Below are 24,696 nucleotides of genomic sequence, written 5' to 3' on the forward strand. Positions count from 1 at the left end.
TCCATTAGTCCATTCACAGTAAAATCAATTCAATAGGTCGATAAAAGAATTTACCAAACGATTACTCTATTTGTTAGGTACATATATATGTATATGACTTATAACTAAATACTGTGCTTAGATTTCTGATACGTAATCTTTTTTTTTATTCTAAAACTATTTTTTAAACGAGCAAAGTACAACACTCGGATATGAATAACATACAGTTTTTTGTTTCAATACTTTGCGTGTTATTTTTATTTCAAACTGTAACCACATGAGACTCTTTTCAAATGATAAATTAACTAGAATTTTAAAATTCGAAATTCGTTAGATCAAAATATTTACATCGTCGATATTGTGAATTAAACAAATGAAATCAATTACACCATTTTAATGATGTTTTATGATATTTATTTTATAATAATATTCATAGTTACTTTAGCACCAAATAATTTGTACATCCTTCTTATTTTTGTTTTGTTTGTATGATAACTACTTGTAAGTTACATTTGCCTTTTTTTATTATTCATTCAGTTTTATTTTAAAGTTTAGAATAAAACATAATTTTAAGTTTTTGTCACCTAGCCGAAATATAATAATGCTTGCATAAAATTTAACACAATTCTTAAGTTTATTCAAACAAAAATATTCTTCTAGAAAAAATCTCCAGTCATTGCGTATAAAAAGTATTATTAAATTAAGTCAATCAAAATGAAATATAACATGTTTTAAGAGGAGTTAATACATATTAAAAATAATAATAACCAACTTATAAATTTACTGTTTAGTTAACATATATATGTACATACCCATAAAGAATTATTACAAAATCACTACGCATTTTAATTCTTTTGTGCATTATTTTATTATTTATATTTATTATATCTTTTTGAGTATGAAAACGTGGCAAATCAATATATTATCTTATTGTATCCCAAATTTTAACTTAATTGAAACAAGATTTAAAAACCACTAATCTTAATTAACTGGAAAAAAGCCAAAATAATTATTAGTAATAGTGGACACAATACGAGATTCCTTTTTTTTGGTTTATTTATTTTTTTAATTAAATAGAAATGCGTAATGTATATGTAAAGTGCATTCAAATTAGAAGTCAACGAGCGAATTTAATAAGATTCACATTAACTCACTATGTTGGATTTTTAATAGCCATTTAGCTAAAACCGTTCTAAGAACATATTTCCGTACATATAAAAAATAAAGCAGACATTTTCTCACCATTTAACTATTGTAATTCATAATATATTAGAAGTTATAATTTTTCAATTCCTTTTGCAAGGTCTTTCCTTCATTTTAATATGGTAGGTCTTATACTTATTTTTAAAGAAAAATATTAATATAAATATTTTAATATTTGAGTTAACCTAATTCTTTGACTTTGACTCATAAAAAACAAAAATTGCAGCTATAGAATTAACAACAGTAATGAACTGTGATGGAAATAGTTATTTGCTTTTGCTTTTGTATTTTAATTTTATTTAATTATGAATTTGTTAAGCGTAATTTAAAAACAAATATTAACTATTACAACTAATAACTAAAGTTTAACAATTTATTAAACATGTACTACATATGTTTATTTCATAAAAATTATATTAATATAAGTTTGATTAGTTTTTTTTTTTGGTTCAGTTCACTTTTATTAGAAGCATTTTATTATTAAGTTTTTTTAATAGGTATTTAATATTTTGAAAAGCATGTTCCAATGCAGTGTGTAACAAAATACATATTTACATATTGTATCGTTTTTGTACACATAAAAACTATAAAACATTAATATAATATCGACTAAAAAATTGTTATTGCATACCAAGAAAATTTGTTGTTGTCTTTTAATGCAAATTATTTTTAAGTGCATTCGGGGTGCACACATAATATGGTTTTAGTCAAAAATAATATGGAAAATAAAAACTCTTGGATACTAGACAATTGAGTATATAACTGATTGCAAATTATAACCGACTGATAAATTGTGTACAGAAACGAACAAAAAAACATTTTATCAAGTGAATATTAAACACAACACGTACACTCATACTCAAATTGATACCAAAAAAAATAGACGTAATTTTTTTTTATTTATTCAAAATTCAGTTATTCCAGACTTGTTCCAGTATTTCACAAAAAAATAATCATATTTAGTTGAGTTATAATTTCTTTGCTATAAATAAATATTCTTGATTCTGTACTGTATTCACAAATTATGCCGTATGCCTTTTTAAAAGTTACGTATATATGTGCATATGTATGTGATAAATTTTACTGGAAGGATCAAATTGGATCATATTTATTTAATTTCATTTCATTCATCTGAGAAAAGCAAAATTTTGTGTGTGAAAACTTGTATTAATTGCAGCTAAATGATTTTGAAATTCGGAAAGGCAAAAAGATTGGTGTTACGATATCATTTAACAATCACCGGCTATTTGTCGGAAATATACCTAAGAATAGAGATCGCGACGAATTATTTGAGGAATTTACTAAGCATGCACGTAAGTGATATTAAATTAAAAAAAAAGTCACAACAAACAATGATTTTTTTTTAACCCCAACTAAGAAGACACCCTTATTTATTACATACATACACAAAATTTAGAACTGTAAACATTGCAACAAGAAAATTCGATGCATTATTTGCATGATCAAAATTTTTCCCTCAAATTTAATTGGTCTTAAAATAAGGTTTAACTAAATTATTTTACGCAAAAATACGGATTGGATTTTTGTTTAGCGTTTTGAAGTTGGACAAAATTTTTCTATTTATAATTAAAATTTTATTCACTATCATATATTTCTTAAACCATATTAATTTTGTACATTTGATATGTACTCTTTGATTACATAAATGTGTTTTTAAAAAACAAAAAATAAGCAATTTTGTGTCTTTTCTATTACATTATTGGTTATTTAAATTACTAATCCACCTCAACTAAATTTTATTTCGTTTAATACTAATTTATTTGTCTTAGTTTTTATTTCTATTTTTTATAATTGAAACCACAAACAAATTAATAAATTTTATTGATGAGTTAATAGCCTTGTTTGTTTTGAAAAATAAGCTCTGTAGCTTAACAATTTTCTTCCAAAACTCTGCCAAATTCGCATTAATAACAAAATTAAATTATAAAGTTTTTTATTTACATAAATGTGTTTTTCATTAAAAAATAATGCAGACAACAGCGAACTAAAATAATTGAATACCAGTTTTTATTGTTTAGTAAAGCTATGGAAATAGATAAAACGTTTGGAATAATTTTAATTTTTTGTTCTTATAATATTTGGAAAACACAAACAAATAGTAGCTGTCAATTTTTACACGGAAATTAAATAAAATTATTTATAGTCAAATAATGTACTCCGGTTTAAAATGGCTTGTTTGTTTAAAATTTAGTTAAGGCCTTTATTACGAGAAGACAATCGAATGTTCGACTGAAAGCAAATACCATTTCAATATTCACTTCCAACGGCAACTTTCTTTAAAAAAAGGGAGTTAACCCATTTTAACTTCGAAATTCGCCCATCTTAATTTTGCTCTGTATTGGATTTATCAAACGTTCACTTTAAGTCGATCATTCAATTGGCTTCTCGTAAATAAAGGCAATTTTTTTTTCAAATTGCCAAAAACATAGACCAAGAAATTTTGTTATTTATTCCTTTTGCGATCTTTTAGCGAGTGGAAATATATTCAGTTGCCGTAAAAAAAGTGAAACCCGAAATATTTTTGACCATTGAAAAATTTGTGTCATATTATGTACGTTTTGCGGACGATAAAAGCAAAATTGTATGATAGAAAATTCGTGGGCATTTGTTGAAGACCTCCAAATAACAAACTCAACCCCAAATTTACGTTTTAAGCGATTACTAATTTAATAAAATCAAAAAAGATCCAAGGAAATTTTTGATTCGAAAACCTTATTACAAGTGACTCTTAAAAACTCATTTTTTCATAAGTATCGGTAAAATAGAAAAATGAGAAATTTTAAAATCACTTACATAAATCACTCAATTTTACTGTAATTAAAGTTTATCTTCTTATATTTATCAGAGTTACATAATGCATATTTTAAGATACAAAATTTAAATATTGTATACATACATAAGTCATACGAATGAACTTTCAAGGGGTGGGGATTATCTAAAAGTAAAATTGAGTTGAGTATTGATAATATTCGGAGTACAGATAGTTAATAGTGATATTTAAAAATTTTAAGAAATTATTGATTTTCATATAATTTGGTTTTCAACATAAAATATTATTTAACATGGGGGCCTAGTATAATAATGTTGACAATTGTGTATAGAACTGTGTAGAAAATCTTTGTGTTACTGCGGGAGATGTCGTTTTAGTTGGTATTTTAACAGGGAAACGACCCAAGGCATACCAGCAAACTACAAAAGGAATGATATAAAAGCTGACAAGTATTAAATGGACTGCGGAGTCACCAGACTTAAACCCGATTGACAATAATTTATCTTAGATAATGACAAAAGTGTCACAATGTTAGAAAAATTAACGATAAAGAACCCTGTTCTATCGTAAAGAGCTGCTTGAAATCGAATCATGTTGTTGGATTTCAACGGCTTGTTAACTTTATAGAAAAACACTGTACAACTTTTATAGAAAACAGAAAAAAAAGACAATCACCAACATTTTGAAAATGCCTTGGAAATTTAACATTTCTTAAGAAATAAATTCGTGCGGTACAAATTTTTTTACTGCAGCTGAAGATTTATATTTTTCGTTATTTTATATGAAAATAATATTTTATTTTAATATTCTTTTATGTTATGAATAAGGTACATAATAAGTTATAATGAAATTTCAGTATTGATTCTCTTATTTTTTTCAGTTTCTCATATTTCGTCTAAATTAATTTAACACTATATTACTTCTAGCCCAGTCAAAATAAACATTCAACCTCAGAATAATTCGCATATCCATAAAAATTAGTAAAGACACTCAGGACATTATTGTTAACACAGCCAAAAAGTCCTCAAAAATCCCAAGCGAGCATAAAAACCTAGGTTTTTTGTCGAAAATGGAATGTGCTAAGAAAGGGCAAGAATTTGTAGATCATAAAATATACTACAAAATGTCTTGAGTTACTTGTTTTTTTTACAAGGAAACGTTTAGAAATTACAGCGGTTTCAAAATATGTTAAATATCAATATTGCACATACTGTGCTTAAACGCTAGATTTTATCTAAACGCGTTTCATTAAATTAACAAAGTTTTTCTTTTTCTGTTGTTTCTTAGGTTATTTTTTTTATAAAGCGAAAAAAGCTAAAAAAAAAACATTTTTTTCCATCTTAACTCTCAAGGAGCAATGTTATTGAAAAAATTGTAAGCTATGTAAGTAACTGTCTGCAAACAAGATTTAGTGATTTTTCCAAACAAACAACACAAAATATTGTGATAAGAAAAATTGAAAAAATATAATAACTATTTTCTTCATAGCAAATTTGTCTGTGTTCTACCATATTTATTTCTACAAATCTACGTCTACCTCAATTGTGAAATATTTTTACTTTAAACTCTATTATTATTATTATTATTCTCCTTAATAATATTAACACATATAAGAATAAAAACAATTAATACAAATGTATCCCAATAAAATAGATTTCTGGGACTCAAAATTTATTAAAATAATAAAAAAAAATCTCACTTTGGATTTTTGTCGACTTTTTATAATTTTTTAATAATGTTGCTCTGAACGTATGTACAAATTTTCATCAATATTTGAATGTTTCCTGAGCGAAATGTAAGTTTTAATAATTCGTACCTATTTAACTAAGTGTAAGCAGAGCTTTTAAAAAATCTTGATTAAAACAAGGAAATCCAAGCGTATTATTTATATTATTAAAAATATGTATTCATATATTTTTCGCCAACAGAAAAATATATAAATTCTCCTGTATATCATAGTTCTTTAGTGATGGTGGTTATAAAGAAGTGCGAATAAAATAGTCCTCCAACCCATAAAGTACACCAAACTATCAGTTCTTTCTGATGTAAAGGTGTCTCAAAAAAATACCAGAGGATTTTCATCACTCCAAATACGGCGGTTTTGTTCATTGACGTATACCATTCAACCAAAAATTTACTTCAGCGCTTTAAACAAATCTTGTTTTGGGCCTAATCATCGAATCTTCTCCTTTAGCTTAAATTCTTCAAACTCTAAACCAAACTAAAAATAAATTAATTTACAGGTGAAAAACACCCTCTAGTTAAAACAGTGTTGCTGACTTATCCATTTTTTAAATACCTTTAACAAAAACGCTTAATTGCATACAACCTAAAAATGGAAACCTGAGTTAGTTCACTTTTATAATGTTTAATTAAGACGAATTTTCGTACCTTATTTTTTGAAAATAGTTACGAATAGGTTAAAACTATCATGGGTGTTAGTTAGTGTTTGTCATGTTACGAAAAAATTCGGCAATAGTTTTTATTTTGTAAGATTAGGACAATTTTGAAATTATGGCCGGCTTAAGTGTATGACAAATTGTTGCAACAAAAATGTCAAATAAGAAACTGTTGCAAAATTATCTTTCATCAAGATGGCATCGTAAAATGCCTCCAAAAAAATATATGTATGGTTTCCAAATGTTTTCTTCTTATTATTTTGCCGGAAAGAAGTCCGAATTAGTGCGGGTCATAGAAACCGACCTAGGCGGTCTTGAGTTGCAAGTAATGAAGCTAATGCCATTTTCTTTTATACATCGCATACATATGTGATAATAAATAATACCTATTTAAAGTTTTTCTATTGGCAAATTGATGTCGTTTGCGAGCTCGGTGCTTCTTCTATTTATATTAATTAAATGCTTATACATTTCGTCTCTATTATGCTTGCTTGTATCTATTTGAAAAATTGGTCAAGTATTGAGTTGAAATAAACATAAAAAGTGTTTTTTTTTTAAACAAAACTTTTAACAAACCCTGTAAATAAAAACTTAATTTAATTGTTTGCATAATTTTGCATAACGGGATTTTAAAAGAGAGAATTTTGGAAGCAAAATTTTAAAAAGCAGAATTATTACAAAAGAATTTGGATCAAATCAGATAATCAACCAGAACCATATATGAACTTCCCTAATGGCTGCATTAGCTGTGTTTTTAAACATTATATATATATATATATATAGGCATATATTTATGTGCAATAAAAAGTATAAATAGTGAATGGGATGCATTTAAGACAGTAATTAGAGTAGAGTGAATACTTATATTATGGTATGCTTATCCAAAAAGAAATCTTATCGAGATATATTCCAGATTTTAATCTTATCTTTGTAGTTTTTTCATTGAAAAAGGTCGGTTATTTAATTATTTTAAACTTTACCAATTATAATTACCAATATAATTGTTCGTTATCAGTGTATTTCAGTCAAAATGTGTATATATTAATTTTTAGTAGCGTCTAGTTTTATTTTTATTTTTGTTTCGTAAAAAAACTATCGATTGGATTGTTCTAAAAATATTTCTGTCCTTAAAATTTGCGAGCTGAAAATAACATTTTGTTTTGATTTATCGGGATTATTAGTTCTTTATTGTATTAGCCCAGGAAAATAAATTATTCATTTCGAAAAATTCCGACTCAGCTTAATTTTGGTAGAGAACTTCGTGAAAGGGGATAAAGTACACGTTTTTGCCAATATCTCAAAAACCTAACTGTAGAGTGTAGAATGAACGTAGAACAGTATTGGTTTTTTGAAAAAATAAGTTTGTGAATTTTGTTGAATTTAGAGTGTTGAATGAAGGTAGAATAATTTTGGTTACTTGAAAAAATAAGTTTGAGATTGGAGTAAAACAACATTGCATTATAATTCAAATACCCTTGTTCTTTTTATCATGGTAAACAACATCAAAATGAGCCATTCTTGAAAATCGGACATTTTTTGTTTTAAATTGTTGTTGTAAAAAAACACAATCTTTTTTCTGTTGAAAGTGCATTCTGCATATCTTCTTGTTATTATTTGTATAAAAATTGATAAACTGGTTTTCCAATTCGTTCTTGATGTATGGCCGAGGAAAAAGATATCTTGAACGAACGAATGTCTATAATGATTATTGGTTACTTTTAATTTATACGAAAAATAGTGCAAAATCAAGTGGTCATGGACATTTTCATCTATATTCATACATAGATAAAAATGCAATGGTGACATACTACGATAACAAATAATTATATTGGCCAACAAATTCTTGTTTATCAAACTCATGATTGCCTACCGTCACATACATATTTGACGTCACATACATATTTGACGGCGCAGCCTATTGATTCCATTTAACAACAATGCTTTTAGATTTACTTGAGACCACAAAAATAAAAAAGACTTGAGGATCTTCTGTTAACAAAATAAATATCATTTAAGTATGAGAGTTATGTATATCTTTACATCGAATGCAAAAATAAATTCATTTACTTCTTGGAGCCTTTAAAAAGTTTTTTCAATATTTGTTTCATTGCTATGGAAACTTAAATCTTTTCTTTAAAATGAGAAATATTGCTCTTATTGTACAAGCCTTGACCAAAAGTGTATAGTATTAAGTTTGGTATCAAATCAAAGGTGACGTTGAGCTTGTAATTTAAATGGAAAAATTTTTAAAATCATTTATAGTGAAGCTGGGATATTTGAACTTGGAGTTCGCAATAATAAACAAAATATTCGACGAAGAAAAGATACAAAAAATAAGACTTTAATTTTTGCTATACAGTGAAAGATACTTTAGAAATTAAGCCTAAAAATTCTTCATTGTAAAGATTTTAAGATATTTGGATTTTAATTCTATTAAAATTTTTTGTGGACTAATAGTTTTTTTTTTATATCAACATTGTTTTAAAACCTTTAAATTGGTATGTAATTTAAAATGCTTCATTAAAATAAATATTAAAATAATGAAAATAAATTATTTTAAAATACACATAAATAGAACAATATTACAAGCTTAACGACACCTTTCATATGGCACCAATTTTGTTCGTTTACACTCTTAGCTAGAAGAGTTTTATATAACTACCCCCGAATTACAAAGATATTGTCCATATTTCTTCCGCGACTTTTCATCATATTTTGATCAGATACTAAGTTCAAGTTACAGATAAAATCGGCAAAATCCTCATTTTTGATCTTGTATCATACGAAAATAATAAATTAAATAAATAATTATCTACTAATCAATAAAAATGTTGGTACTTTTAGGACTACCATAGAAAAAATCTTTAAAAACAAAAAGAAACTTGAAGCAGTAGGGTTATATGCTTGTGTTAAATAATTGTTATCTATGCTCACAGAGATAAGTTAGTAAATACCTAAAAGATTATGTAAAAAACAATGACCTTCTATATCAATTGTTTGTTTATATTAATTTAAAGATAAAAAAAATTAAACTACTACTGACCGAAATTTCAAATATTTTGTATCATTATTGTATAGCTACAGTTTAATATATGATATTATTCAAAAACTGCCATTCAATTTGGATACATGTCATTTAGAAATTCTTAACCCAATAATCAAATTTAAACCTTTCATTTAAATCAAAATTTAATTGAGGAACATATAAGAAATGGTAATGACTGGAGAAAATAATCCTCAAAAAAATAAACAGTTTCTTTATTACAATACACATTTTAAGGAAACCTAATGGTACTCTAAATATAAATACATTTATATAAACTATCTTGTTTTACCTCCTCTCTCTCTCTCTCTCTCCTCTCCCCCTCTTTACGATTACATGAGTATACATATTTATTTTTATTTTCAGATTTCTTCTATGTGCATTTAAATATTAAAATAAATCAGACATATGTTTTTATTTAACAAAAAATTAAAAAAAAAACAATTCTTTCTATGTATACATATTTTTCTTCACTTAAAATAAGACTAGGTTCCCAAAACTTATTGATAAATGTTCAAAAAATATGAGAAGATAGTGATAGACAGATTTATGGAAATTTAATTTTATTTTTTATTAACTAAGTACCTACGTATGTTATGAAAAAATTGATGTATGTATTTTGTGTTTACTTTTTGACTTGTTTAAAGCGTTTTGGCATTGGAATTTTGGGTATTGAAATTGTTAAAATAAAGAAACATCTTCCATTTTGTTCATATAACTATTACTATGATTTAGTAATTTTTATTGAAAATTCTGGAACATCATTTTACTATTTGATTTTTTTGTTGGTTATCAAAAATATGGATCTATTAAAAAATCCAAAAACTTAATAGAAATAGAAATATACTCGTATTTAATATTAAAATACTTATTATCTGTTTATTTTGAAATTATTTTCTTGAATTGACAAAAAAAACGAACCAAAACCATCAACTGTAGCCGGCCTTGTTGAAGTTATAATCTATAGTTCTCCAGATGACAAAAAGAAAAATCGAGGATTTTGTTTTCTCGAATACGAATCACATAAAGCAGCTTCATTAGCTAAAAGACGACTTGGTACTGGTAGAATTAAGGTATTTAACCCTGCATATTCTAAATACTTTTGCATAACATTCTTTTGATTTCGTTTGTTTTACCCAACATGAATTGCAGGTATGGGGATGTGATATAATTGTTGACTGGGCTGATCCACAAGAAGAGCCCGACGAGCAGACAATGTCGAAAGTTAAAGTTTTATATGTAAGAAACTTAACACAAGACGTCAGTGAAGAAAAATTAAAAGTAAGTACATAAACATCTTGAAGAAATAATACAAAATTAAGTAATGTGTTTTTTTTTGTATAAAGGAACAATTTGAGCAATATGGAAAAGTGGAACGTGTAAAGAAAATAAAAGACTACGCTTTTGTACACTTTGAAGATCGTGATAATGCAGTAATTGCCATGCGAGGTCTTAATGGAAAGGAAGTTGGGATGTCAAATATAGAAGTGAGCATAATTGTATTCAATTAAAATTTTTAAAATCTCAATTTTTTGTTATAAATTTGACACTGAGTTTTGAAATGTATGTCATAAAATTCTACATTACATGTTTTTTTAAATATTCAGGTTTCACTCGCCAAACCACCTTCGGACAAAAAAAAGAAGGAGGAAATTCTTCGAGCCAGAGAACGTAGAATGTTGCAAATGATGCAAGGTCGTCCTGGAATAGTGGGGTAAGTTTTTATTAGTAATGTATTATTTATGGCACCCCGACAATGTCAACATAGTCTTAGATTAAAATGTATGTTGCCAAACTCAGAAGAAAAAAATACTGTGTTTTACATAAGACCTACATTTTTTTGCTATCAACAAAATAAATCCTTTTTCTGGCTTTATCTTATGATTAAGCCTTGAACTTCAATAAGAAATTAAAGGACTAAAATAATTTTCTTTCCAAAATGGGTTTGAATAAAAGTTAAACAGCCTTCTTTATATTACAAGTTTAAAACTCTTGAATTTATTTGTTAATTCCAAAGTCAATATGTCTTTAAGTGTATGGAATTAAGAATTAATGATGCATTGTTTGGGTAGAATATTTTTGTTTGCAAAACTTTATACACTGTTTTGACAATCTTTAGAATGCCTTGTTCTCCATCTGATTATAGTAACTTGTCACCAACACATCCTAGTATGATGCCAATGGCTCCCATGAGACTGCCAGGTGGTCCAAGAATTCCTATACGAGCACCAATGGCTCGTGATTACGGTAAGTTAATGTTAAAAAAATATTTTATTAAAAATACTTATGAAAGAAAAGGCTTTCCGTTACGGGAAAATATGTTTCAGTTATTTATTCACCGAAGGAAATAGTGTTTTTAGATTCCTCTTTAATTTGTAAATATAAAAATGTTTATTTTATTTAATAAGGGTTTTTAATTTGCATTGAAATAAAACCTAAATCCCCTACATATAGATTGATCAAACAAAGACTGTTTGCGTTAATTAACACATACAGGAAAATATTCAATGTTATTGAATTGCAAACGTATAACGATAAAAATGCAAATCTAAAACACTTAATAAATGTTTATAAATTATTCTCCTTCGTATCTTTCCTATTGCAGTAAATCGCTAGGTTGCCTAGATAATATGTTTAACTTCCCACTTTTTAAAAGTTTTATAACACATAAGTTTGTTTTCAGTTAAAATTTATATTATTATTTAAATCATTTGTTTTCTCTTCCCGTTATTTCGCCATCCATAACGCACGCATAAGTTGTTTAGAAATATAGTACATGTTATTGTTTTTCTCATGATACAACTTGCTCAAGATTAAAAAATTAATATTTTAGTTTTGGTGTCATACATTTACCTAGTCAAGTATTTATTTTTATAGTTGTTATAAACATGCACGCTTAAATTATTTTTAATATGTTTAATAATTATCGAACTTATCTGTCAAAGGTTTATGGGCTGAAATTTGTATTTTAAATTGTGTGTTATTTTTGCACGATCTTTTATAAATACCTAAATATAAACCTTACTGTTCTTAATTTATTGGTAGTAAGATTTTGATAATCTGTTTCTATTGTGCTTGATATTAGATATAACCTACAAATATTTTAAATAGATAATTGTTAGTATATTTTGTCCCTCGTTCTTTCACGGTAAGTACACAAGAAATTTTTACTGAAATATTCAAAATTCTAACAAATATAAATTTATTTCCGGTATCGAAATTTGCACAGCTTAAAGCCTTAAACCTCTTTCAAGAATACATTTCATTGTTAAATTTTTTTACAAATAGAATTTATCAAAATTTTCTTTCGTTGTTGACCTATCGATTGCTCCTTGTATTGAGCTTTTGGAAAATTATGTCAAATAATAGCTTTAGTCGTAACATTTGCAAAATGTCTGAAAACTTCTCATCGCAAATTCATTTTCGTAGTGCACTATTTTAGTTGCTCTTAATTCGATAAACAGTTATCAAAATAAATAACTGTCAGATGTTGGTTTATTGTACCACTTCCGCACTTTTCAACTGCACGTACCATTTTAAAACCTTTGTACATACATATGTGAAATTAGGTTAAACTGTTAAAACATTAAATTGCTGAAATAAAAAAAAGGCTGTCTGAACACAATACATGTTAGAATTTGTCATATGTTTATGGAATGGGAATCCAAAGGAAAAAAATGATGTTTCTTCTGACCGAAAAACCATACAAAGTTTGTCCAGTTTTGAGATACGTTTAATTTCTCAACACTGAAAATACCAACGCTCATTATTGATTATAGTACAAAAATGTATACAAATTTTTCATTAAGAAATTCATTTAAAAAATGATAGAAACTATCATCCGAAGCGTCTTCAAATATAAACTTAAATTTGATAAGAAAGAGTGGACATCAGGAAATTACATAGCATATAAAGGACTATCTAGTATAATAAATTGAAATTTTGTTTATATTCAGATACATACAATAGATTTATATTTCCCATTGTAATTCAGGATTGAAAGTTTTTAGTTTTAAAGAAGGTAGTTTTTGTTTGTTCAAAGTAGATAAAATACAACTTTAAGAGAGTATCTCGCACAGTGGGCTTCATTTAATAAGATGCAATTATCTTTTTATAAATTGTATTATTTTAGTTAGCATTTAAATATACCTCAAATATGTAAACAAAAAATACGAAACTAAAATAAATGCAACTAGTCAAGTAAAGCGTCAAATTACAACTTCACCTTGGCAGGCCTGGCGAAAAAATAGTAGGAACTGTTTTTGATCTTATTTATGTTTCTAACTCCAATAACTTAGAACTTGGTTTTATTCCAAAACTTTTCTGTGTCGTTTGTTACATTCGCTTTGGTTACTGCTATCAATAAAGTCCATCAGTAAAAATCGAAACAAAAGGAATTTAAAAAGTTTTACTTATGAGAGTCTATAGTGAATAAATTTACTTCAATAAATAGAGGTATTTAATAAATAGGAGCTTTGCACCTTCTTTTTCCTGTTGATTTCATCAATAGTTTTGTTGCTAATACCTTCGGAACAGTAAACAATTAAAACGCCATCAGTAAAACGAAATTTATTTTTGTTGGCATTTTGTAGTCAGCTGTTTAGTAAAATTTAAATTTCCTCATTAAACTTTTTTAAATGTATTTATCAAATACATAGCTTTATTGTGGCCTTTTGAGTAGAATACTTGACATTAGAATTTATCATACTTGATTATCCGGCTGCCGATCCATTCAGGGCTTAAGAAAGTGCTTTGTTTCAACGTTTGTAGTCCGTTCTAAACGGCCTCAGGTCTTACCACATCTAACCAAAATAATTCATCTTATTGCATATTTTTCTAAAAGAAGGCTCTAAAATGTTGAAAATTGTAGAACACAAATTTTACTGATGAACTTCCTGATATCTGTAACCGGCCTCTTAGATGATAAACAGAATGTTATGTTATTTATAGCCGTTCATCAGTGGTACTTAAAATACTTAAATTGAAAAAAAATGAAGTACTATTTACTCGTTTTAAAAGCCAGAAGGCTGTTCCTGCATTTAAATTAATTTATTTATGTCATAATTTTTGAAAAATTTGCATTGAAACTTAAAATGCAGCTTAAATTTGATTTCGTGATTTTAATTGTCATTTATCAAAAATTACCTTAGCCGATTCCACCTCTATTTTAGACAGGCACTCAGCCGTATTTGTATATGTGAGCAAACAAAACATAAACAAAATCTTATAAAAAAATAGTTTTAGTTATTTTTCAATTTTCTTAAAAACTAGAAGACATAAAACCAATAGTGTTCGATTCAGTATTAAAAATCTATCGAAACTATTTCTTATCTAAATTTTGAGTATTAAATACCCATTTTTTTAAAACTATTGACAAAAATAATTTAATGTGAATGCAGCATTAAAGAACACTAGAGCGGGCTTTTGGCTTTCTGGTAGCGTTACCGTGGTTTTTAGTATTTTTTTAAATGCAAGTATTTTTCTCTAAAATACCTCCATAGTAAAAAAATTTTGGTTTTTGGCCCCTCTGCAAAAAACCGTTATCAAATGTTGGTGGCCAAGTTATCGCACTTTTATACAAATGTACACTTTTTGTAATCGGAAAAACGTTTTGTACACATCGTCACGCTTCGCATGAAACTGTATGCGTTATTACCCCTTATTAGTATTTTGACATTTTCAAAGTAAATCATAACTTATTTTGTAATCGGTTACGATGATAAAAAATGCATACATTTCGAACAAATCCATCTCCGATCGGTTACTTTGATTAAAAATTCAAAAATGTATACAATTTTTAACGCAACTAGATTTTTCGTTATGTAAATATGCACCTGTCAGATAAATGCTTAGAGGTCTCGTCTTTGTACACATTGTGATATTAAACCACATATACTAAATATTTCAATGTGATTTGCTTGAGTGGAATCGAAATCCAGTAGATACAATGTGATATACAATGTTTTATTTTACGCTTCAAAAACTAACAACGAAGCCTGCTAACACGCGTAATTGTTTGCCATCGCAAAAGCTAATCGAGCAGTAAACTAAATCCGGTTTGATTATAATGAAAGATCAATTGGATTAAACGCTGTTCATGAGAAAAAGAATTCCTCTCCTTTGAATTTACCCTCACGAAAACGGCAACTATCAAATTACGCATATTCTAAGCCAACCTAAAACACTATTTAGCAGGCAATGACATTATCATTAACTTCACCAAAAATGCACGAAAAACGCTTTTCATCACAATAAATTTCACAATTATCCAATCTTCACAACTAATTTTCCTCTTTACATTTTCCGAAATAGTGAACTATTTTGTTTTAAGTTTTTTTCGGAATTTTTCGAGTTTTCCATTAAAAAAATAACTAATATTTCCATTCGAGTAGCCATTAAGGAACAAATGGGCAGATATTCGGAAAAAATTAAATTTTTATTTAATAAACTTCACCCAAATTTTCTTGGCAATTTCAAGAACAACTTCCAATTGTAGTGATGGTAAAAAGATATTTTATGCTAGAGATAGTTTAGAGTGAGTTAAGGTCGACCAGAGGTATCATAAAGTTATAATTTGCTTGAAATAGTGACATCAGTTTCAGAACTTAATTAACAAACCGAATCGGTATAAACAAACGCATGGTTTGTCAAACTCAGAGCAAAGAAACAAGGACAAATAAAAGATGAGTTTATTTGAAACTTAGAATAAATCAGTTAAACTAGGAATTTTTGAACCGTATAGATGCAAGTTTGAAGTAAGTTAAAATTTTATCCATCCATTATTATAATGAGAATTAAAATTTATAACAAAAACGTATATGTATCTGTTAATGGGTCTTAAGAATGATGTTCATAAATCATGAGCTATTTTAAAAAGATCAAAAATGGCTACATCAAATTAAACTTAAAACTATATCTATTATAAAAAACTTAGTATCTAACGTATAAAATTAAATAATCCACTTTTGTTTAAACAAATTGAACTAAAATTTTAATTGGAAAATAAAAACGTAAAAACACATTTTTATATACACATACCACTGTTAAAGTATTTAATTTTTAATTTTATCTCTTATGTTCTATCAAACTATTTGGAGTAAAACTTTTCTATCTGTATACTTATTTAAAGACGCAAATTAAATAACACTTCCTTTATTTTCGTAGAAAACAAATCTTCAGTAACATCTCTTTGTGTTTTTGAGACTTGCCTAGGTCATTTACAACATTATGATATGTAAAATAAAATTTTACGTTGTAATCGAAATTTTATTAAATATAAAAATTCGTATGCTTGAATGCATAATAATATGTTAATTATTTAAAATAATGTTCAACACAAACAGAAAAGAAACAAAATTTATTTAATTTAAAAATTTATAGATTATGATTACGACTTTTATGGTTATTCGGATTATCGTGGCGGATACAATGAATCATTTTATGACGAATATTACCGAACATACGATGGAGATTACTACTTTGACTATCCACCAAGCGGGGTCTCACCAATTTCAAGTGGAGGTGCACCCGCTGGTGAACCGCATAAAACGGCAAGAAGCAATGTGGTGGGTTTCCCTTCTCTTGTATAAATTTCATCATTTGAAAAACAACCATCATTTTGTAGAAGTGAACCCCTCTATCGATATAATTTTTTAGTTTTCATTTTGTTTTTTCCTTGCAGAGAACAAAAATATATATTTTTTTTTGTGTTATTTTCTTATAAAAATTTAATTTGTTTATTTTTTGTTTTGTTTTTTCTTTCGTTACTGCGTACTCAACATTGTGTTGATTTATTTTAACTGTCTTATATCCGTACAAATAAACGCACAGCAGGATTGCAACACCAAGAACAACATGATTTACAAAATGTCTCAATTGAAACACATAGCCTTAATATTTTAGTCCTTGATGTTCAAAAATTAAAAAATGTTATTTGGATTAGAATCCAAACAGATAAAAAGTGTTATAAATAAAAAAAAATGTCCTTCATTATGTCGTGTGAAAAAACACGCAGTTATTTAAAATCTGCACAAAAATATTAAGTTTTTTTTAAGTTGATATGTTATTTATTATTTATTAACCAAATGTTTGTAAACACATTTACCTTTTTTGCTTGATCCGCTTTTTTGCTTTTTATTCATGCTTATTATGTAATTTTTAACGCAAATATTATAATTTGGTAATTCTCTAATTATTTTGCTTTATTAAATTCATTGTTAAATTGTTTCTTTTACTATAAGTTTATTTATTACAACAATACTTACTAAGTGCTTGATAACACTAACACCTACAATAAAAAATGTACATACTTTCTAGAACAAAACTTTTTTATCGTGTATACTCAATGAAATTAACTCAGCAGAATTTAATTCTTTACAAAGTCTTGTTATTATGTCTTACACATTAAATAAGTTATATTATGTCAATCGCAAAATAATATGTTAAGATATTTGACTCATTTTACTGCTGAATGCATTTGGTAAGATGAAATTGAAATGAGATTTTTGTTTGTTATTAAGTTAAAAATGAGAGTTTGTTTTTAATATGTTCATGGACACATGTCATTTGCAGAGAATAGTATCGTCACTTGTGTCAAAATGAAGAAATTTAAGAAAAAAACTGACACCACAAAGAAAGATTTCCACAATCCTTATTACACTTAAGGAAATATGTTCAAAAAAAGTGTTTAAATACGTGAAAATAAAGTTTGATACAGGAGAATTCATCGTTCACAGATTGAATGTCCTTGACATTTAATTTTTTCGACTTAACAAATTAAACGAGATAAAATTGTTGGCATTTTATATTAACGTTTTAAAAATATCAATGCAATAGTAACTGTAACGATTTAGAGATGTTTTGCAGGAAGGAGAGGCTGTCAAAAAGTAGAAGCTTGACATAATGCTCAAATGAAGGATGGGGGTTCTTGCTAGCACAGAAGTATACACTATACAGCTTTAGGTCAATAAATGAAAAAAAAGGAGATATATGTTTGTTCATATAGGGGTGAAATTCCTAAAATGTTTATTTTAAATGAAATAAGCCGAAATGATGATATATTTTCTATTTCTTAAATATAAATAAAATCAATATAAAATATATAAATATTTTTCCTCACAAATCGGAAAGATTTTCCACAACACAAAGTATTCCTCACAGTTCCTCGGGTAAGGTGAAAAGTGATCACCATATTTTTGATACTCAAATTGACTATCACAAATCTTTCCGTCTACGAGTATATAAGATGCTTCAACTCGATTCGATTGAACAATTTCCGCTCAGAATTTTCAAAATCCATTTTTACTATCGTGAAATTTTAAAGTGGCTCCTAAATAAAAGTACCAATTTGGTGATAATGTTTTTAATTTTCTTGTTTTTTTTTGTTTCTAATGTGAAAAGCTTTTTCGTTCATCAATTGAACAACCTTCATGCGCAGGTGTTTTGGTTTCAAGAAGACTGCACAACATATTGCACAGCTCGTGCCACAATTGATTTATTAAAAGGGAGTTTTTTAACCGAATAGTTTCACTTGACGGAACCGTAAATGGACCGTTAAGATTGTGCGAATTAATGCCGCTTGATTTTTCGCTCAGCCATATCATAAAAATTTATAAATTCAGCTTCTTCAACGGTTTGTGTAGCTCTTTAAGACGCCATGTAAGACTCAGGTGATACAAGATTTTGACACACCAAGTGAAATGGTCAGAAAGATGAAAAACTAAATGTTCAGACATTGAACATTTATTGAATTCAATCGATACATTTAAGGTAAATCATTATAATATCAAAATTTGTTTTCGTCTAGCTGTTCAGTTATCATATGAATTTAAGTCGTTAGTGTAACTCATCAATTTGCAAGATTAGGTCGTTCAAAACTAGGGTAACAAAATAATATATGTGTAGATTTGTTATTTATTTTTGTTTAACAATAAATTAATGTCGTAACTTGTATTCATACAAAAAATGCTTTCAAACCATCCCCCTGCTGTTGCATTTGATTGTTGCGACAATACACTAAGGTTAATTTAAATATAGGAAGTAAAAAAAATAAGTGAGCATAAAAATCGTTTAGCAACTATTTTTTTGTATCCATTTTTTTCCATACGGAAAAGAACAATAAAATTGGTTCCTATTAATAAGGGATAAAAATAAATTTATTTTTTTGTATTCATAATTTGTTTTTGTTATTATTTTGTAATCATTTAATTTTGTATCCCTCCTTTTTTAATTAATATAGAAATGCAGTATGGAAGTGACTTCTTAAACGATTGTATGTAACAGAGCGATGTTTTGGGCAAAGCTGTTTAATACATTGGAGCACTGACACTAATGTCATAAAGCTTTTCTCGTCCACATACTAAGTGGTTTAATCTTCCCTGAGTATTTTCTATCACATTTAAATCTAATGCATATGGCAGCATATTAGTTTGAAATGTTTGTTTTTATCTGTTAAATTCAGAAACTGATTTTCTTCGATTTCCGTTACTTAAGTGCTATGAACATTAAGCTAATTACAGTAAATGATCGAAGCACAGGCGTAACGGCTTCGAAATACGTTATGTACATAAATACAAACATATGTACTTGCATTTATATCTACTTATATAAAAACAAAAACAGTGGTGTCAGTTTTGGCTCTTAATTTGGTTCCCTTGTTCTATAGAAAATTGTTTTCAAGAGATAAATATGTACTAGGTACATATTACATGGAAAATATTCTACTAAACATATTTATTTAATATTGCACATTGGTACTGCAAACGACAAGTTCGAACGAATATATTTTTAAATTTTTTTTTGATTTTGTTATCATCATTTTTTGTTATTTTTATTATTTTAACTATTAGTGTTATTATAATTATAATAATTATTATTATAATAACATTTATTATTATTATTGTTATTATTATTATTATTGTTATTATTATTATTATTGTTATTATTATTATTATTATTGTTATTATTATTATTATTATTATTATTATTATTATTATTATTATTATTATTATTATTATTATTATTATTATTATTATTATTATTATTATTATTATTATTATTATTATTATTATTATTATTATTATTATTATTATTATTTTTATTACTATTACTATTACTATTACTATTACTATTACTATTACTATTACTATTACTATTACTATTACTATTACTATTACTATTACTATTACTATTACTATTACTATTACTATTACTATTACTATTACTATTACTATTACTATTACTATTACTATTACTATTACTATTACTATTACTATTACTATTACTATTACTATTACTATTACTATTACTATTACTATTACTATTACTATTACTATTACTATTACTATTACTATTACTATTACTATTACTATTACTATTACTATTACTATTACTATTACTATTACTATTACTATTACTATTACTATTACTATTACTATTACTATTACTATTACTATTACTATTACTATTACTATTACTATTACTATTACTATTACTATTACTATTACTATTACTATTACTATTACTATTACTATTACTATTACTATTACTATTACTATTACTATTACTATTACTATTACTATAAGAATTGTGTATGAAGTTGAGTTAATGTGTTGAAGAGTAGTACATTTACGAATTTATATTAAAATTAATATAAGTTCTAGCTATATACATATTTAAAATAATTTGTTTTTAATTTTTTGCAAAGATGTCTACTTTTAAAAGAAATATAAACTATAAAAAAATTATTGACTGAAAAGAACTTTGTACTGCCCTTCTAGTCACAATTGAACAATTTCCATTATGAAATGATTTTCTTTCTTTTTAACAATTTTTACAGTTATGGAATTTACTATTATTGTTACAATTTTTATTATTATCATATAATATAATTATTATTATTATTTTATTATCATTCTTATTGTTATTGTTTTATTACGTTCCATATTATATTTTTATTTAAAATCTAACGCGATTATTTCAATTTTTTCTTTTTTCCTCTTTTTTTTTTTTAATTTTCGGTAATCATCTTGAAAAAATTATATATGTTCGTCAAACTCTAAATCAAACTCAACCCATTTTTTTATAATCTTAAAAAAATACTCTTTAAATTTTTAAAAATTTGAAAAAAAAAACTTAATTGTACTGGCGATATATATATAAAAATGAATTCTTTAAACAAACAACAAAAATTAATGAAAATGAATAGGAGGGGGATGGTGGGCGTGGAATCATGGCCATTCGTGGCCGAGCCGCTGGGCTCCGTGGCAACATCCATCGTCCGGTGGGCCCCCAAGTGGTGGTGGTGGTGGGGGCGGCGGCAGTGCAACGGGAGGTGCCCACCGCGGTGGCGCAGGCAGCAACCGGGGGGGTCCTTGGGGAGGGACAAATTCGTCCCATCGCTCTTGGCACCCAACACGCCAAAACACTACAAAATTTACCAGGTGAGGAAGGTTACTCTAAATTTACTTAAGAAAAGGTTTTAATTGTCCCTCGTCAGTAAAATAATCTAATTTTTATATTACCTTTAATTTCGTTTTTGAATACATTAAATCAACTCCTCCTTGAGTAAATTTAAAAACAAAACCTTTGTTACAACTACATCTGCCTACAACAATATGTTTCCTTAAAATATTCTTTGAGTATAAATACAAAATTACATAACTTAGAAAACTTAAAAAACGTCTGCTTTTATTTTTAATATATGGATACTCTTACTGCTTTTTGTTACTAAAGAACTAAAGATTATTTTTCTTTATAATAAAGCAAGTTATATTTTTAGTTATAACTTACAAAATAATTTATTATTATATACATAATATTTCATTGCATGTCTTAGTCACAAATTTGTTTTCTTTTATAGAAAACTTATTCTTCATTTAAAGTTTTAATTGTTCTCTAGATCTGCTTTGCCTCAATATTTTTATGATTATGATTCTGGAATGAAGTAACAAACTGTCATTTTTATGTAATATTAGACATCAAAAATTTGACTTCCCAACATTTATTATTTAAATTTAAATATGAAAGCAGTATGGGTTCTCCAAGCCTTTGTATCTCTTTGCATTAAAAAATAATAATAAAAGAGAATGAATCGATTAGTATAAATACAAATAACGTATGGGAGTGATCCAAAAACAATTTAAGATTCATTGTTCTATCTCCACAGAAAAACATATATTTTTAATCATATTATTTGTTTCATTTCAAATTCATATTTAAATTAAACATTTTGTTCTCGCTTACTATAAATCAACATATAAATGATATAACAAAATTATTTGTCAAAATATTATAACATTATTTTGCAATTGACGAAAAGAATCTGCTAATTGTTTACAAATAAACAAACCAAAGTGTACACTATAATAAACATTAATTGAGGAGTGTATGTATAATTTTTTGGAGTTTTTTTTATAAATATTAGAAATGCAATAATAATACAAAAATTATCTATTGAAAACAAATAACGCCAAAAATTAAACGATATTTCCTATTTTTTGGCTTTGTCAAACATAATTATCTAATATCTACCATATTTATTTTTTTTTCTAAATGTTTGCTTTTTAAAATTATAAGTTTGTTATTTTGCATCCGCACACATTTAAACTTAAAACATAAATTCAATTACATAAATGGCATCACATATAATTTTTGTACTTTAAATTAAATCTGCAGTTGCGTATGTTACTTGTTTTTAACTCATTTTTATAATTATAGTTGAAGAAATCGGACTTCGATCAATTTTTTTGTTTGTTTACTAAAGTTATAAATCATTCCTCGCTTTGCTAATAATTGCATACAATATGTCCTTAATATAAATTTATTAAATATTTATAGATATTTGTGTATCTTTTGAACTTTTTTGTTTTAAATAACCTTGACTACTAATCGATTCGTTGCGTTAAGTTTTAATTCTTATTTTGTTATACGTTTTTTAAGTTTTGTTTTATTATTTAACTCTGTTATTGTATTCTTAACATGTTATCCATTTGATTTAAATTTTTAGTATTATTCCGAGGATTGTTCAGATTTTACTAAATAAGAATTGTGTCTGAAATTGAGTTAATGTGTTGAAGAGTAGTACATTTACGAATCTTTATTTAAAGAAATTAAATCATGCAATGATGTGTTCATTTGAAAGTAATATTAACATTTCAAAACAAAAATGGATTAATTGAAAAAAAAACTTTGTACTGCCCTTCTAGTCACAATTTAACAATTTTACGTTAATAAATGATTTTCTTTCTTTTTTATAACAAACCTTAAATTTATGGAATTACCTATTTGAAATTCATTTTAGAATTCAATGCAAAGAATCTGAAAGAAAAAGATGCGAAAATCAATAACGTATTAAAAGAATCCGTTTGAAAAATAATGCGCAAAATCAAATTAAACAAATATCTTCATTTGAAATGTTTCTTATGTTTTGTTTTATTACTTTTGTCTGTCTATATTTTAATGTTAATTCATACGTTCTCAATTGATTAAAAATAAATGTTATAAATAAACCTACATAATTATGTATCAGTTTTTCTATTTGTTTCATATTTTTGTTTGTAATTTTTATTGGATTTATTATTTTATTTATTTAAAGGTAAAATTTCTTGTGCTGGGAAAGAAATGAAACGGAAAAAAACAAAATTTTTAAATAACTTACGTATTTATTCAACAAGTTTTTGAAAAATCTTAAAAAAAAAACATTTAATATTTTTGAATGTTATGACATATTACGAGTTTAAAACCTCAAATTCATTTTATCCTGCCTTCATTATAAACTAACTGTTCCCGCTTTAAGATTTTCAGGCTATTAAAGTCACAAACTACGGTTTATTTACATCATAGTGATATAAGCTTAGTTCAGTTTCCAAGGGCTGATATTCTCTGCAAGCCCAATAACAACTGTGGAATTGGGAATACCAAATTAGCAAAGTATACGGAAGTAAAATTTAAATTTTGTAGTTAATAGAGTTTTGATTTTAGACGTTGTTATGTCATGATTCTCTCAAACACTACTGATTCTAATTTCAGTTTGGAATATCAAATATAAAATACAGGGGTGAAATGGGCTACGGTGATAATTGACTATCATTTTCATTCCGTCTGTGTAAAATAATTCAACTCAATTCAATTCGATTGAACATTTTCAGATTCAAATTGTCAAAATTGATTCTTATAAAACATCTAAATAAAAGTATCAAATTGGGTGTGTTTAAATAAATTTCTTACTTTTTTTGATTTGTTTTTAGTCTCGTAAGCTTTGTCAGTCACAGGAATGTGTTTTT

At 26.3% G+C, this 24,696-nt stretch overlaps 1 protein-coding gene across 19 annotated transcripts in view; it reads left to right on the forward strand.

Moving 5' to 3' along the window:
- LOC129954261 (heterogeneous nuclear ribonucleoprotein R) overlaps window positions 1-24,696 on the forward strand; it is a 67,961-nt gene that overhangs the window by 37,067 nt on the left and 6,198 nt on the right. For 5 of the 19 annotated variants that reach the window (XM_056068055.1, XM_056068050.1, XM_056068056.1 and 2 more), the window contains exons 5-12: window positions 2,360-2,495; window positions 10,355-10,488; window positions 10,568-10,696; window positions 10,762-10,902; window positions 11,023-11,129; window positions 11,535-11,662; window positions 16,796-16,980; window positions 21,621-21,855. In XM_056068055.1, the coding sequence (XP_055924030.1) occupies window positions 2,360-2,495; window positions 10,355-10,488; window positions 10,568-10,696; window positions 10,762-10,902; window positions 11,023-11,129; window positions 11,535-11,662; window positions 16,796-16,980; window positions 21,621-21,855 (1,195 nt within the window). Of the gene's footprint in view, window positions 1-2,359; window positions 2,496-10,354; window positions 10,489-10,567; window positions 10,697-10,761; window positions 10,903-11,022; window positions 11,130-11,534; window positions 11,663-16,795; window positions 16,981-17,245; window positions 18,548-21,620; window positions 21,856-23,714; window positions 23,939-24,696 lie in introns of those variants that run through there. The other 14 variants (XM_056068058.1, XM_056068059.1, XM_056068064.1 and 11 more) reach the window with 14 other exon arrangements.

This window comes from Eupeodes corollae, chromosome 1 (assembly GCF_945859685.1).
Source record: "Eupeodes corollae chromosome 1, idEupCoro1.1, whole genome shotgun sequence".
In the NCBI taxonomy this organism is placed as follows: Eukaryota; Metazoa; Arthropoda; class Insecta; order Diptera; family Syrphidae; genus Eupeodes; species Eupeodes corollae.